The following is a 13444-nucleotide window of genomic DNA, read 5'->3' on the forward strand; positions in this document are numbered from 1 at the left end:
GGGTAATTTGCTTCTAGCTTATCTTTCTACAGGTTGATTTGTGTGTAACTGATCTCTCTACAAGCTGATTTGTTTGTAGCTGATATCTCTGTAGGTTGATTTTTTTCTAGATGATCTTTCTACAGGTTGATTTGTTTGTTGCTGATCACTCTAAAAGTTGATTTTTTTTGTAGCTGAACTCACTGCAAAGTGTTTTGTTTGTAGCTGATCTCTCTACAAGGTGATTTTTTGTAGCTGACCTCTCTTTAGGGTGATTTGCGTGTAGCTGAACTCCTTACATTGTGTCTAGTTTCTAGCTGATCTCTCTACAGGTTGGTTTGTATGTAGCTGATCTCTCTGCAGGTTGATTTGTTTGTAGCCGATCTCTCTACAGGGTAATTTGTTTGTAGCTGAACTCTCTATAAGGTGATTTGTTTGTAGCTGATCTCTCTGCAGGTTGATTTGTTTTAGCCGAACTCTCTACAGGGTGATTGCATGTAGCTGAACTCTCTACAGGGTGTTTGCTTGTAGCTGAACTCCTTACATTGTGTCTAGTTTCTAGCTGATGTCTCTACAGGGTGATTTGTTTCTAGCTTATATAACTCTCTACAGGTTGATTTGTGTATAACTGATCTCTCTACAAGCTGATTTGTTCGTAGCTGATCTCTCTGCAGGTTGATTTGATTCTTTCTGATCGCTCTACAAGTTAATTTGTTTGTTGCTGATCACTCTAAAGGTTGATTTGTTTATAGCTGAACTCTCTGCAAAGTGTTTTGTTTGTAGCTGATCTCTCTACAGGGTAATTTGTTTGTAGCTGAACTCTCCCCACAGTGACTTGTGTGTAGCTGAATTCTCTAGAGAGTGCATTAATTGTAGCTGAACTCTCTATAGGGTGCATGACTTGTTTATAGCTGAACTCTCTTCAGTGTGACTTGTAATGTTCTGAATCTCTAAAGTGATATATTTATAGCTTAACTCTCCACAGGGCGACTTGCTTCTTGCTGAACTGTCTATAAGATTAACTGTTTGCAGCTGAACTCCCTACAGAATAACTTATAATGTAATAGAATTCTATAATGGAGTAAATAAATTAGCTGAATGCTCTGTTAGGGTGACTGTTCTATTAGAGTATCTTGATCTCGCATTTGCTACACGGAGTTGGCTTTCGAATCATAACTCAGTGGTTTGTATTCCGATTCTTCTGTACTACTGCAAGGACTTTCTAGGAAGATTATTCCAGCTATATACCGAGTTTCAGCTCATTGCTCTAAGCGGTTTGCCTAGTAGGCGTGAAAACTAATACTTTTTTATTCATAAAAATCGATTGCATAATTGTGACACAGGTTGGGTTTTGTGTCATATCTCCATGGTCATTATCTTGATTCCTTTCAAACCACCAAAAGGCACTCCTACAATGGTTTCTCCATCTACATAGGAATTTTCAACTCATTCCATGAGGAGGTTTACCCTATAGGCGTGACAACAAATTGATCTTGTTTTATGCGAATAATCGGTCATAACTCCTGAACCATTCGTCAGATTTGCACCACATTTGATGCTAGGATTCACCTTTGGACTCCCTTTCTGTGTGTTAAATTTCAAGGTGATCGGAATACGCGTTTGCATTTTATAGCAATTTTTGCAATTGTGCGAAAGCACGAAGAAAATAAATCAAAACTTTGGCAGCTCGTATCTTGGAAATGGCTCGAGCAATTTCCTTGATATTTGAAATGTTGACTCCCCTGGCTGGAGGGCAACTCTGTAGCAAATTTGGTTCCATTTGGATAAGGGATCACAGAGATACAAAGGTGTGAAAATGACATTTTCTTTCTTCCTGTAAATATACTTACGGTGTGGCACGCTGGCTATATCACAGAGCATTTCAACACGTAAGTGCATAGAATCCTCACAAAAATTAAGTCTTACTCCTTAGATGCAATAAAAAATTTTGATTGTGGGTTTTAAATATTAGAAACATTTGAATAATCCACAGTTTTTCATTCAAACATTCGAATGCTCAATTCTAGCATTCGTTTATGCACTAGTTACAAGGGGTCAGGAGTCTAGTCTCAGGGTTACCTAGTGACTATAAAAAGTAGTAATAACTGGAGCCCTGGCAAGACAGCTTATTAAACTAAAATGGTATGTCAACAATTATACAAATTGACTACATCCCATATGATGCTGAAACCCGATTGTTAAATATCCTGTATGAACAGGAGATGGTAACAGGAACTGCCTGCTGAAGTATGCAATGTATTGTTAAAATGTTTATGGTTTCAAAGGGGTAGCTAACTTTTAATGTTATGACTTGGCTAGTCTATATACCTAATCTATGACAGCTATAGTCTTTCAATTCACCAGCCACCGATGTAGTTCCCTGGTGGGGTAGTTAACAAAACATTCTTGACTGCTCTATTAGAGTGTTTTTAATGCAGGTGACTGCTCTATTTGAGTGTTTCGATTGTTTTAGTGAAAGGATCCAAACAACACCACAATAATCCAATCTGTATATTGCATGATGACCTTTATCCGGTGTATTCCGTAGGTCGTTCCTGTTCCCACTTTCTGTTCCATCCCATTCCCGTTTTCCTCCAATTCTACTTACCCTGTACCAGCCTACTTGTCTCGGTCACCTGTACTGGAGTAGTAAAATCCTGATTGCCATTAGTACTTTTACTTGTAGTATTCATGATCACCTGTACAAAATTTATGAACATATCAGTACATCTCTTATGTTCATACACTGTATTAGGGATAAAGCCACTACAATTATGGCAGCATCAGCAAAGTTTGACCACATAGCTCTACAAAAGCAAGTAGAAGGCAAGTCCTTATGACTCCTTTCCTACTAAGCCCTTGTAACAGAATCGATTCCATAGAGGCTCTTTTATGTGACCAGTAGCTACCCTTTAAAATGCTGTAATATCAGTATTAGTGAGTTGTTGAGTAGTAATCAGCTCTACAGTACATGGGTGGCCCCAATGTTTGGTAGTAGCAAACATCTAAGAAGTACAGGAAGGAGAAACAACTAAAGTTAAAATGTCCGGTCAATTCGTTTGATGTCCACTCAACTTTCACAATGTTCTGATAGTATGTCAGGACATGTGTGAAAAGTTATTTCACATACTGCATAAAGAAGATGATTGATTGAAAATAAAAGGAAAGACAAGGCACAGATGGCGTGCACTTGTCAGAATCTCAAAAGGCACATCCCACTGGTGAGTTTGTTTTGCGACATAAAATTGTGGTCATATGTTGCTTCATTTTGTAACCTTGCGACCATGGTCAGACAGGCAGGCAGACAAAAATTTGAATTTGGATTATATTTTAATTCCTTATTCGGCTACCTACAAGTTCAGCAAAAATTGAAGCCATACACAACTGTCATGCTTGTCTAGCTTTATTGACATGTTTGTGAACTTAACTGCTTCAAAGCAGAGATAGAAGCCAGTTAAACCCCACCTGAACTTGTATGATATCATGTTATCAACACCCCGGCCTTGGCTTCACTTTCAGTTTGATAACTATGATATCCTACTCATGGTGGGGTTTAACTATAACGAAAACACTTACTAGTTTGTCCCCAGCTGCCCATGCACTCAATCACATGACTTCGCGTGATCTAATGCATAGTCCGCAGAAGACGAGACAAAAGTTTTACAATGTGTATGGCTTCACATTTACCAAGTTTGTAGTTTTATATGTGTACAGCTTCATTTAAGGTATAAATATAATATGTTGTTTTCCATATTATGCACTAGAGTTCAACCAGCTACCATTCCCTTGGTTTAACTACCATATACTCCCACTTTTTTCCTTTGATGTAGAGCTTCAGTTGGTTAGAATTGCTTTTAATGCTGTATATGATGTTACATGGACTAATGTTATTTTGTAAAGCTGATTTTCATCGTGTAAGATGTTTCTAGGATGATTAATGTTTAAAGGAGAAATGTTTAGGCAGTGTATGTCATTTTATGGGCAATTCCTACTTAAAAAGTATAACCGTACTGTTTGATAACAAAGATTTCAGTGCTGAGGCAAATAGTTAGGTAATTATCTTGTTAGATTAACTCATGATGTATTAGTTTGTTCATTGCAACATTTGTTATTGTACATAGGTGCTGAAGAAAGCATTCAATCTTCAATTAGTTCAGCAGCTATGTTCAAATCAAAGCAAGCATCAATTGGTGACCAACACAAATCTGGTAGTAAGTAAACACATAATTGTATGCAGGGTCTGCGGCAATAACAGGGATATCAACAAGTGCAAGGAAAAATTAGGAACTTTAAGTTCGATTAGGGATCATAGAAATAAAAAGCAATGAAACAAGGGAGGTCACCTACACTTGCAGACATACTAGTAAACATTTAATCCCTAATTCAGTCATGGGTATAGATAACTGAATTAGGAGTTACATGTTCACTAGTACGTATATCTGCAGGTCCAACCTCCCTTGTTCACTACTTTGTATTTCTGTGTTCCTTAATTGAACTTAAAATTCTGCGTTTTAAAAAAAAACATAATGTGTGGATGAACTCGTACATACCGCATCAAAATAAAGAATGATGCTAGACATGCCACAAAATTAGTTTTGCATCAATATACACATATGCTTCATACGTTACTTATAGTACATAGAAGTGAAGAAGCTATTACACTTCATTTTCAGTTGTTTTCAGCCAGTTACACAGTGTTTCAAACAAAGAACAGCACAAGAAGTGTGTCTACAATCAATCCTGAAATACAGATGATAGCTGAGGCATTAGTAAGTTATGCATCATTTAGCAGAAAATCCTCTTTAAAAACATTAAAATTTTGTAACAACTTACTGGAAATTATCCCACCGAAGGTGCTTTTTGGTTGGTTATACGTACCTCACTAATAGTGCCAAGGTTCTGTGAGAATATTGTGAGGGTGGTTCTGTTCAATTTTTTTTTGTGAAAATGTATAATCTCCCATGATCTCTAATATATGTCCAGTACTATTGTACTGTGTGATGCGTGAATTTACTTGTTTTTTGGTGATAAAGCAATGCAGTAATGCTAAAACACTGTCATCTTCTTTAATAGATCACATGACAGCTCCCACAAATAAAAGATTTCTCTAAAATTAGTTGCCAGTCCTGCTGGATGGGTACTGATTATTGTGGGATTGTACAACACACTTGTGCCACACCAACTTTCTTTAGCCTTACCAAATACGTAGTATTAATTTGGATATTCTTACTACAGTATATACATATTAGGGCTGAGCGATACTGCCATTTTAGTGTCATGATCGATACTAAAACCACTATTCACGATACTGAGTAGTTCACGATACTTACAAATAAGTCAATCATAGTTGATGGCACATAGTGTATTGCTCAGCATTCCTGCAGGAAGTCCTTATAGGTGATAGCAAACTAGCCACTATCATCCTTGTTTACTGTAACAGTTATTGTAACACATGCTTTGAGGTTGTTATGGTGTTCATACCTCTCTGCAGGGGAAACCTGATGGGTGGACTTTATCATTTACAAGGATTCTTAGCCAAGTACTGCATAACAAGTGGATTTTTAATGACAGTAATGTACGTACAGACATGGTATCATGATAGTTAATAACTAAATATCGCGATATCAATACTTTTAAAATATCACGATATATCACTAAAACAGTAGTATCACTCAGCCCTAATACATAGATATATTTTTTGCTTTATTGTACATTGCAGTCCTTAAGTTCCAAGACCAATCACCCCGACCTTCAGTGCCAGTACACCACGTACACCGTCATTACCTGTTTGAGAAAATTTTACAAATAATCTGTTTTAATTCTGATCATTTTGTTCCTGGTGAAGAACGTGTTACAGTTACTCTTGCTGGAGTGGGGGGGGGGGGGGGGGGGGGGAGGGATTCGGCAAATCTACATTGGCTGTATGTTTATCAATATACCAAAGGTTTTTTTCTTAAGCGAACTAGAAACGTTTCTACAAAAGAATTAGAGCTGTAGCCAGTTTTCTGCTACACTTGACTGAAGGTGTCAGGCAGGCAGGCAGGCAGACAGGCAGGCAGGCAGGCAGGCAGGCAGGCAGGCAGGCAGGCAGGCAGGCAGGCAGGCAGGCAGGCAGGCAGGCAGGCAGGCAGGCAGGCAGGCAGGCAGGCAGGCAGGCAGGCAGGCAGGCAGGCAGGCAGGCAGGCAGGCAGGCAGGCAGGCAGGCAGGCAGGCAGGCAGGCAGGCAGGCAGGCAGGCAAGCAGTAGAAGATTCCGTTGAGTAGTTTATTTTTTAAACTCTGTAGCAACTTGATGGAAATGTTTCGGGTCAATCTGAAGACACTTTTGGGCTTGGTTTTACCCAACCAATACTGTCATGTCATTGTGAGGAAAAATCGCAGCAGGTTTTTGGGTTATATTATATCACGGATCACCCACACACCTTCAATGTCCCTACTATACAGTGCTATTGTCCCTACTATACAGTACTATTGTCCCTACTATACAGTACTATTGTCCCTACTATACAGTACTATTGTCCCTACTATACAGTACTATTGTACTGTATGATACTACTGTGCTGTATGATGTACAATATATACAGTATTTATGTGATAAAGCAATACAGTAATGCTAAAACACTGCCATCTCCTTTAATAGGTCACATGGGAAACTTCCACAAATAGAAAGTATTTTAGGCCCTACTGCTGTTAGATGGGTGCTGATTATTGTAGGATTGTGCAACACACTTGTCTGTCACAAGCCACGTTAACTTCCTTTGGCCATACGTACCTAATATGTAGTATGAAATTTTGATAATTCTTACCATACCACAGTAATAGATATATATTATTTACTTTATTATACATTGCAGACTATCAGTACCAGCCACTACAACTTTTAGTGCCATCATCACACCATGTACACCGTCATTGCCTTCTTGAGAAAATTGTACAATTATTGTGTTTTATGTCTGATAATTTTATTCCTGGTAAAGAATACGCTACAGTTGCTCTTGTTGGAGCTGGGGGATTCGGCAAAACTACATTGGCTCTAGATTCATGTCATCATCGTGATGTAAAAAAGGTCTTCACAAATGGTATTATTTTTATTGAACTTGGTCCACAGCCTTGTGATCCCGGTAAAATATTGAATGACCACTACTGCCAAATGGCTGGAAAACATTATGAGTATATAAACAATGTTGAAGAGAAGATTCAGGAGCTCACAAAAATATACAAGAATATTCTTGTCATTATTGATGATGTATGGAGAGTTGAAGATGCAAAGCCCATTGTGAAGGCATTTTCATACTGCAAAATATTGCTCACTACGAGAAATCCCTATATTGGCATTCCAACCATACGTACAATTAACATTGGTCCTATGTCATTAGAAGAATCTGTGTCTTTGTTGACTAATGGAATTGTTGAACAGAGTAAATTATCAAATGAAGATACTAAAGTAATCAATGAGTTAGCACAAAGTTCATATCAGTGGCCTCTTCTTTTATCACTTATAAGAGGTCAACTTTACCACAGTATAAAACAAAGCCGTACTACTTTGAAAAATGCAATTTTGGAAGTACAAGGTAATTTAACTAGTAAAGGATTAACAGCCTTTGATAGTAAAACAACTCATAACATTCGTCAGCTATCAGTGCGTGCATGCATTGAGGTGTCATTAGGATTGTTGGACAATTCTACAAAAAACAATCTTCTTTCATTAATATTGTATACAGGAATTGGAGGATCACTACCAAGACAGGTAGTACACTGTATTTGGGATGTTTCTGCTGAAGACGCTGTAAAGACAATTTCATTGCTAGAATTATATGGATTGGTTTACACTAAACTCTCAAAAATGCCTCCTTATTTCACTGCTTCATATATGGATTTGACAGTACAGAGTATTATTAGTGAATATTTAATGAGTACCATTACAAGCAAAACAGTTTCTCATTTGTCTCCCTTTCTTTTTCTTAATACACGTAGATTAATGACAGCAGTGGAAGAGCTTTTCTTTCAACAATTTTTTGTGGTAGATCATTTGACAAACTATGATTTTTTAGCATACAACAAACAAAAAATGGAACATGTTCTTTTACCATATTACATGAAAGAGATTAATATGCATGTACTACATGATCCACATCTTGCACTGCTGATTTTGCACAATATACAATCACTTTTAAATGACCAAAGGTATTATCATCTGTTTGAGTTATTTAATGAAGAAATAGTTACACTGATTACTGAATGCCATAGTGCAGTTTCAAATGCTCAGGGCTTAAGTAGAAAGTGTAACCTACATTTTCAGTTGTGTCTACGGTCAATGAATTTTGACACTCTATTACAGATTCTAAAAGAGTACCTAGAAATGCAATTTTTTGAATCAACAATTACCAGATGTATTAAACTTACTGAAAATGTTTCCACACAATGTGATGATGACCTGAAAGTTTCAATGATAGAAAAATGTAGAAATTTTCAATTGTTAACAAAAGAGTACCATCCCATACCCTCAGAAAAATTACCAAAATTTCAGTTGTTCATTTCACTACACAAGAAAATTAGTAGAGTATTGCTTCAAAGGAATGATGATGAAATTGAAGAATTATACCACTATATTACTTCTGGAAAATTTGAGGAAGAAGTACAATTAATCCATGATAAGTATTTAATGAAGAATGAAGATGGTGGGTTTAAGCAAAGTGCTTATGTAATAATATAATATAAAAAGTACTATAGTCAGTTTGTGCTCACCTGACTCCCTCATGTTAATCTCCTTAATATCTTTTATTGCATAGCAAGCTGCAAAGCTTTTTAGCACTGCTGTAAACACAGGGACGGATAATATAACTAGCATGTAGGTTAATAACCCACTCACCACCACAATTGTTGTATAGGGGTCATACCATGTCAAATCAACAAGGAATTTAGGGTCACCTCTCAGATTTTGATGACACTTGGTGTGTTTGTAGTACCTGTGGTGCTTATCACTCATGCAGATGTTTAGCTCCATGCGCCCCATAGTTGCTGATTTATGACCACAAATATTTTGAATACTTCATGAAAAATTGGTCCATCTTTAGTTACAAAATCGACTGTAACTTCACACTTTTTAAACATAACTTTCACTGATGTAAGACTATTGATCGACCTTTCCAGTGATCTCTAAATTATGGGATATCTACTTAATTATGGTTCAAAAATACTTTATTGAAAATTTTAATCCTTTATATTTCAAAAAAAGGCTGTTTGAAATTCTTCTAATTTTTTTGTGAGCAATGATTGGATCATGTCTATGTTTGATAAAATTTTTGTGGTGGGACCACAATGGGCTTAAGAGATATAATGAATCTGGTTGTGGTGTGCAGTGGAATTTGCAGTCTATTATTGCTGTATGGGAGTGTACACCTCCAATAATCACTCACACACAACAAGGCCATGCCAAGTTTGTCTTACAGAGTAAAGGTGTCTAGGTACAGTGCAACCTGTATTAGTGACCACCTGTATTGAAAGACCACCTATGTGCTGCAGTTAATTTATATTTATTTAATTGGACATTAATGTATAGCACCAAAGCATCAACCCTTTCTAGCAAATCCAAAAATGGTCCTTATTAGACAGGTTGACTTTAAATTACAAATCTTACCACCATGTGTCCATAAACATATCATGTGAATGTTGTATCATCTCTTCAGCTTTATCAAGTTGAATCCCACTATAGTGGATTTAGCCCTATTTAAGTTGCGTATGTGACTGCATAGTTGTGTATAACAGAACTCTTCAAAAGGGATACCTGCACACCATGATAACCAGGACGTCTATTTATACTCCCACTCTAGTGGTGCACATACCTTTGAATTAAGATACTTCTGTGACCATGCACTGTAATATGAGCACTTTATTATGATCCTAGCAATGGAGGGTTTTTACCATATACATGCATTACTTGCACTTCAATATGTGAAATTAATTTATAATTACTTTATATTTGTGACCACATTGAAGATCAAAGCAAAAATTCATGCACATACTCACGCAATAGGTAAACAAGTTGGACACATTTTTAACATTTGCCTGTACTGATCTTCAAAGCATAAATACAAAATACTTTGAAAAACCATTAATTTTAGTAATTGCAGTACTATAAATCACACATGAGGTGCAAGCAAGTGTTAATAATAATAAAAAAACTCTTGGTACAAGTAATGCATCTACTGTACTGCATACAGTGTGACTCTTCTATTCCCTGGATCATTGATAAAGTGTTCATTTTTAAGAAACCACAGATTTCTTGGGTCCAAATGCACGTACTTTTATAAAGTGAGATCATGAATGGCTATCAACAGCCTGGCTATCCTTTTTGAGGAGGTCTATTGTACTTAAGCAACCATGTATGTAACTTGAATTGTGTAGAGTGGAGCTACATATGTGACTGAATTTTGGAAAACCGTCGATATACGCACAACACTACTTTTGTAATAAAACGCATTTAAAAACTATGGGTAAAAAATGCAAGCTCCAGAAAAAAAATTATGCAAGTTTTTATTGTCTCGCTGGTGGGCGAATTAAGCCGCCAATGGATAAATCCTGGACATCATCGTGTTTGCCTAGTACAAAAATCTTTGTTTCATCTCCATACACAAACAGATTCAAAAGTTACAGATGTTTGTTTACATTGCAGTGACGAAAGAATTTACCGAGGATTGTTTTTCAGTGAATTTGCCTTCCTTCTCGAACAGAGAAGCATGCCTGGGGAAAAAACTATACCTCGGTAGATGCACAAATTCATGGCGAACACAATGAGCCAAGATTCAATTCTGTATGTCGTTGTATCAGTAAGTTATGATGGTTTATGTAAGTGCCTGAAGATTCTTTTCTTGATATGTCAAATTATTTGCTCGTCCGGATGTCTAGTGCTGTATTTCCAACGCTGTTTAACTTAGGAAGCTGAAACTTAGCTAGTCCATTCCTCTGTCCCTGTAGAAAACAAAGAACAAATAAAATGCATTTGAAAATTGTGCAGATATCGACGGTTTTCTAAAATTAGGTCACATATGTTAGTGCAATATGGCAGGATTAGACTTAATAAATAAAGTATTTCTGAAGAGATGGTACCACATTTACATGTTTATGGATACATGGTGATCTCATTTACAGTCCGCCTTCCAATAAGGACAGTTTTTGGATTTGCTAGAAAAGGTTGATGATTTGGTGTTATACATTGATATCAGTATAAATTAACTGTAGCACACAGGTGGTCTTTCAATACAGGTGGTCTTTCAATACAGGTGGTCACTAATACAGGTTACACTGTACCTATACACCTTCACTCTGTAAGAAAACTTGGTATGGCCTTGTTGTGAGTGGTTATTGGAGGTGTACACTCCCATACAGCAATAGTATATTAAAAATTATAAATTTAAAAATAAAGTAGGAATCCAAACAATAAAAGTAGTGAAACAAGAGAAGAACAATGGTAGCTATTACAGCATAGTTCGGTAGGGAAATCCCTACTTTGGCATGCATGATATAGCTATTATTTTGTGTTCAATGCCAAAGTAGGAATTTCCCACTGAGCTATGCTGTAATAGCTACCATTGTTCTTCTCTTGTTTCACTACTTTTTATCGTTTGGATTCCTACTTTATTTTTAAACTTATTATTTTTAATATACTAGTTTGTTTAGTTTTTTGTTAAGGCATACAGCTAGCTATAAACATGTGACTGTTCTATTAGGGTGACTGCTGTGTTAGAGTATCTTGAGGCAGCCTGCAAGATGTCCGCTTGCCAAAAAAAGGGTGTGGTTGCAATTGATTATAGAGTATGTCGAGTCGGCCTTCCAAATTGAAGGTGTGTGGTTACTGAAATACAGCTAGTGCAAAAAGGGTGTGTCATCATGGTTTCAATCAATAGATTGATAATGTGTAGAATGAAGAATGGGCGTGATCTTGTGACCTATCGTGAAGCTATCTAGTACCAGTACCTCCGTACAGTACCCTCCATCATAGATTATATCAGTAAGGAATATAATCTATTCCTCCATACAGTAGCGTAGTCTAAGCGTCTTAAATAATCTTGTGGCATCTATTATGCTGTTTAAAGAAAGTGTTGATATGGAAAATTAACGCCTCGATATGGTTTCGTTGGATGAAGAAGACAAGCAGCCTGATTGAAGCTAAAAGAAAAAAACAAGGCGCAGAGGGCACACACTCATCGGAACCCCAAAAGGCACATCCCACTGGTGAATTTGTTATGGTGGCGTAAAATGGTGGTCGTGCGCTGCTTTGTTTGGGCTCTAGGCTTGCAACCGTACATGTGGTCAGTGAGTGAAGCAGTGAGGAGAAAATTCGAGTTTTGGCGATTTTTAAAAAATTAATATCCGGCCACCTGCAAGTGTTTTGTTGTATTTAATGTTGTTTTATGCACTATATGGACTAGTACTATTCCGTAAAGGTGATTTTCGTCTTGTAAGATATCTCTAGGATGATTTTTAAAGGCAGAATTTTTGGCAGCGCCGCAAAAATTTCACCTGGATTCCTACTTAAACGGTACAACCGTACCATTTGATAATAGACTACAAATTCCACTGCACACCACAACCTAATTCATTATATCTCTTAAGCCCATTGTGGTCCCGCCACAAAATTTTATCAAACATAGACCATGACCCAATCATTATTCACACAAAAATTTGAAGAATTTCAAACAGTCTTTTGAAATATCAAGGATTAAAGTTTTCAATAAAGTATTTTTGAACCATAATTAAGTAGATATCCCATAATTTAGGGATCACCGGAAAGGTCGATCAACAGTCTTCCATCAGTGAAAGTTGTGTGTAAAAAAAATTTAAACAGTGTGAAGTAAATTAAATTGTTACAGTCGATTATGTAACTAGAGATGGACCAATTTTTCATGAAATATTCAAAATATTTGTGGTCATAAATCAAAAACTACAGGATGTATGGAGCTAAAAATGTGCATGAGTAATAAGCACCACAGGTACTACAAACATACCAAGTTTCGTCAAAATCCGTGAGGTGAATCTAAATTCCTTGTTGATTTGACATGGAATGACCCTTAGCAAAATCAATTATAAATGCCTGTTGCATTACTTTCTTATGTGTTCTGTAGTTTCAGTCAAACATTAGTACAAGTAGATCAAGACACACGATAGTGTGTCATGCGGCCCAAGAAGCCCGCGCCACACCGTGAGTATATTAACAGGAAGAAAGAAAACGCAATTTTCACACCTATGTAGCTTTGTGATCCCTTATCCGATTGGAACCAAATTTGCTACATACGTGCCGGCCAGTTATGGGAGTCTACATACCAAATTTGAAGAAAATCGGTAAAGCCATTTCCGAGATACAAGCGAACAAAAGTTCGTTTTAATTTCTTCGTTTTTTTCTTCATCTCGCACACTTCGCAAAATCTGCCATAAAACACGAATGCGTACTCGGATAGGGCTGACATTAA

General features: G+C 36.8%; 2 protein-coding genes across 5 annotated transcripts in view; one reads left to right on the forward strand and one right to left on the reverse strand.

Moving 5' to 3' along the window:
• The window catches only part of LOC136247105 (NACHT, LRR and PYD domains-containing protein 14-like), a 207570-nt gene that overhangs the window by 69568 nt on the left and 124558 nt on the right, over positions 1-13444 (reverse strand). The window lies entirely within an intron of this gene.
• LOC136247106 (uncharacterized) overlaps positions 1-13444 on the forward strand; it is a 144696-nt gene that overhangs the window by 62301 nt on the left and 68951 nt on the right. The window contains exon 1 of one of the 2 annotated variants that reach the window (XM_066038731.1): positions 8268-8656. The exons of the other annotated variant lie outside the window; for it this stretch is intronic. Coding sequence (XP_065894803.1) covers positions 8293-8656 — 364 coding nt within the window. The 5' untranslated portion in view covers positions 8268-8292. Of the gene's footprint in view, positions 1-8267; positions 8657-13444 lie in introns of those variants that run through there. 2 annotated transcript variants of the gene reach the window in all.

The sequence above is a fragment of the Dysidea avara genome, chromosome 2, assembly GCF_963678975.1.
Source record: "Dysidea avara chromosome 2, odDysAvar1.4, whole genome shotgun sequence".
Classification (NCBI taxonomy): Eukaryota; Metazoa; Porifera; class Demospongiae; order Dictyoceratida; family Dysideidae; genus Dysidea; species Dysidea avara.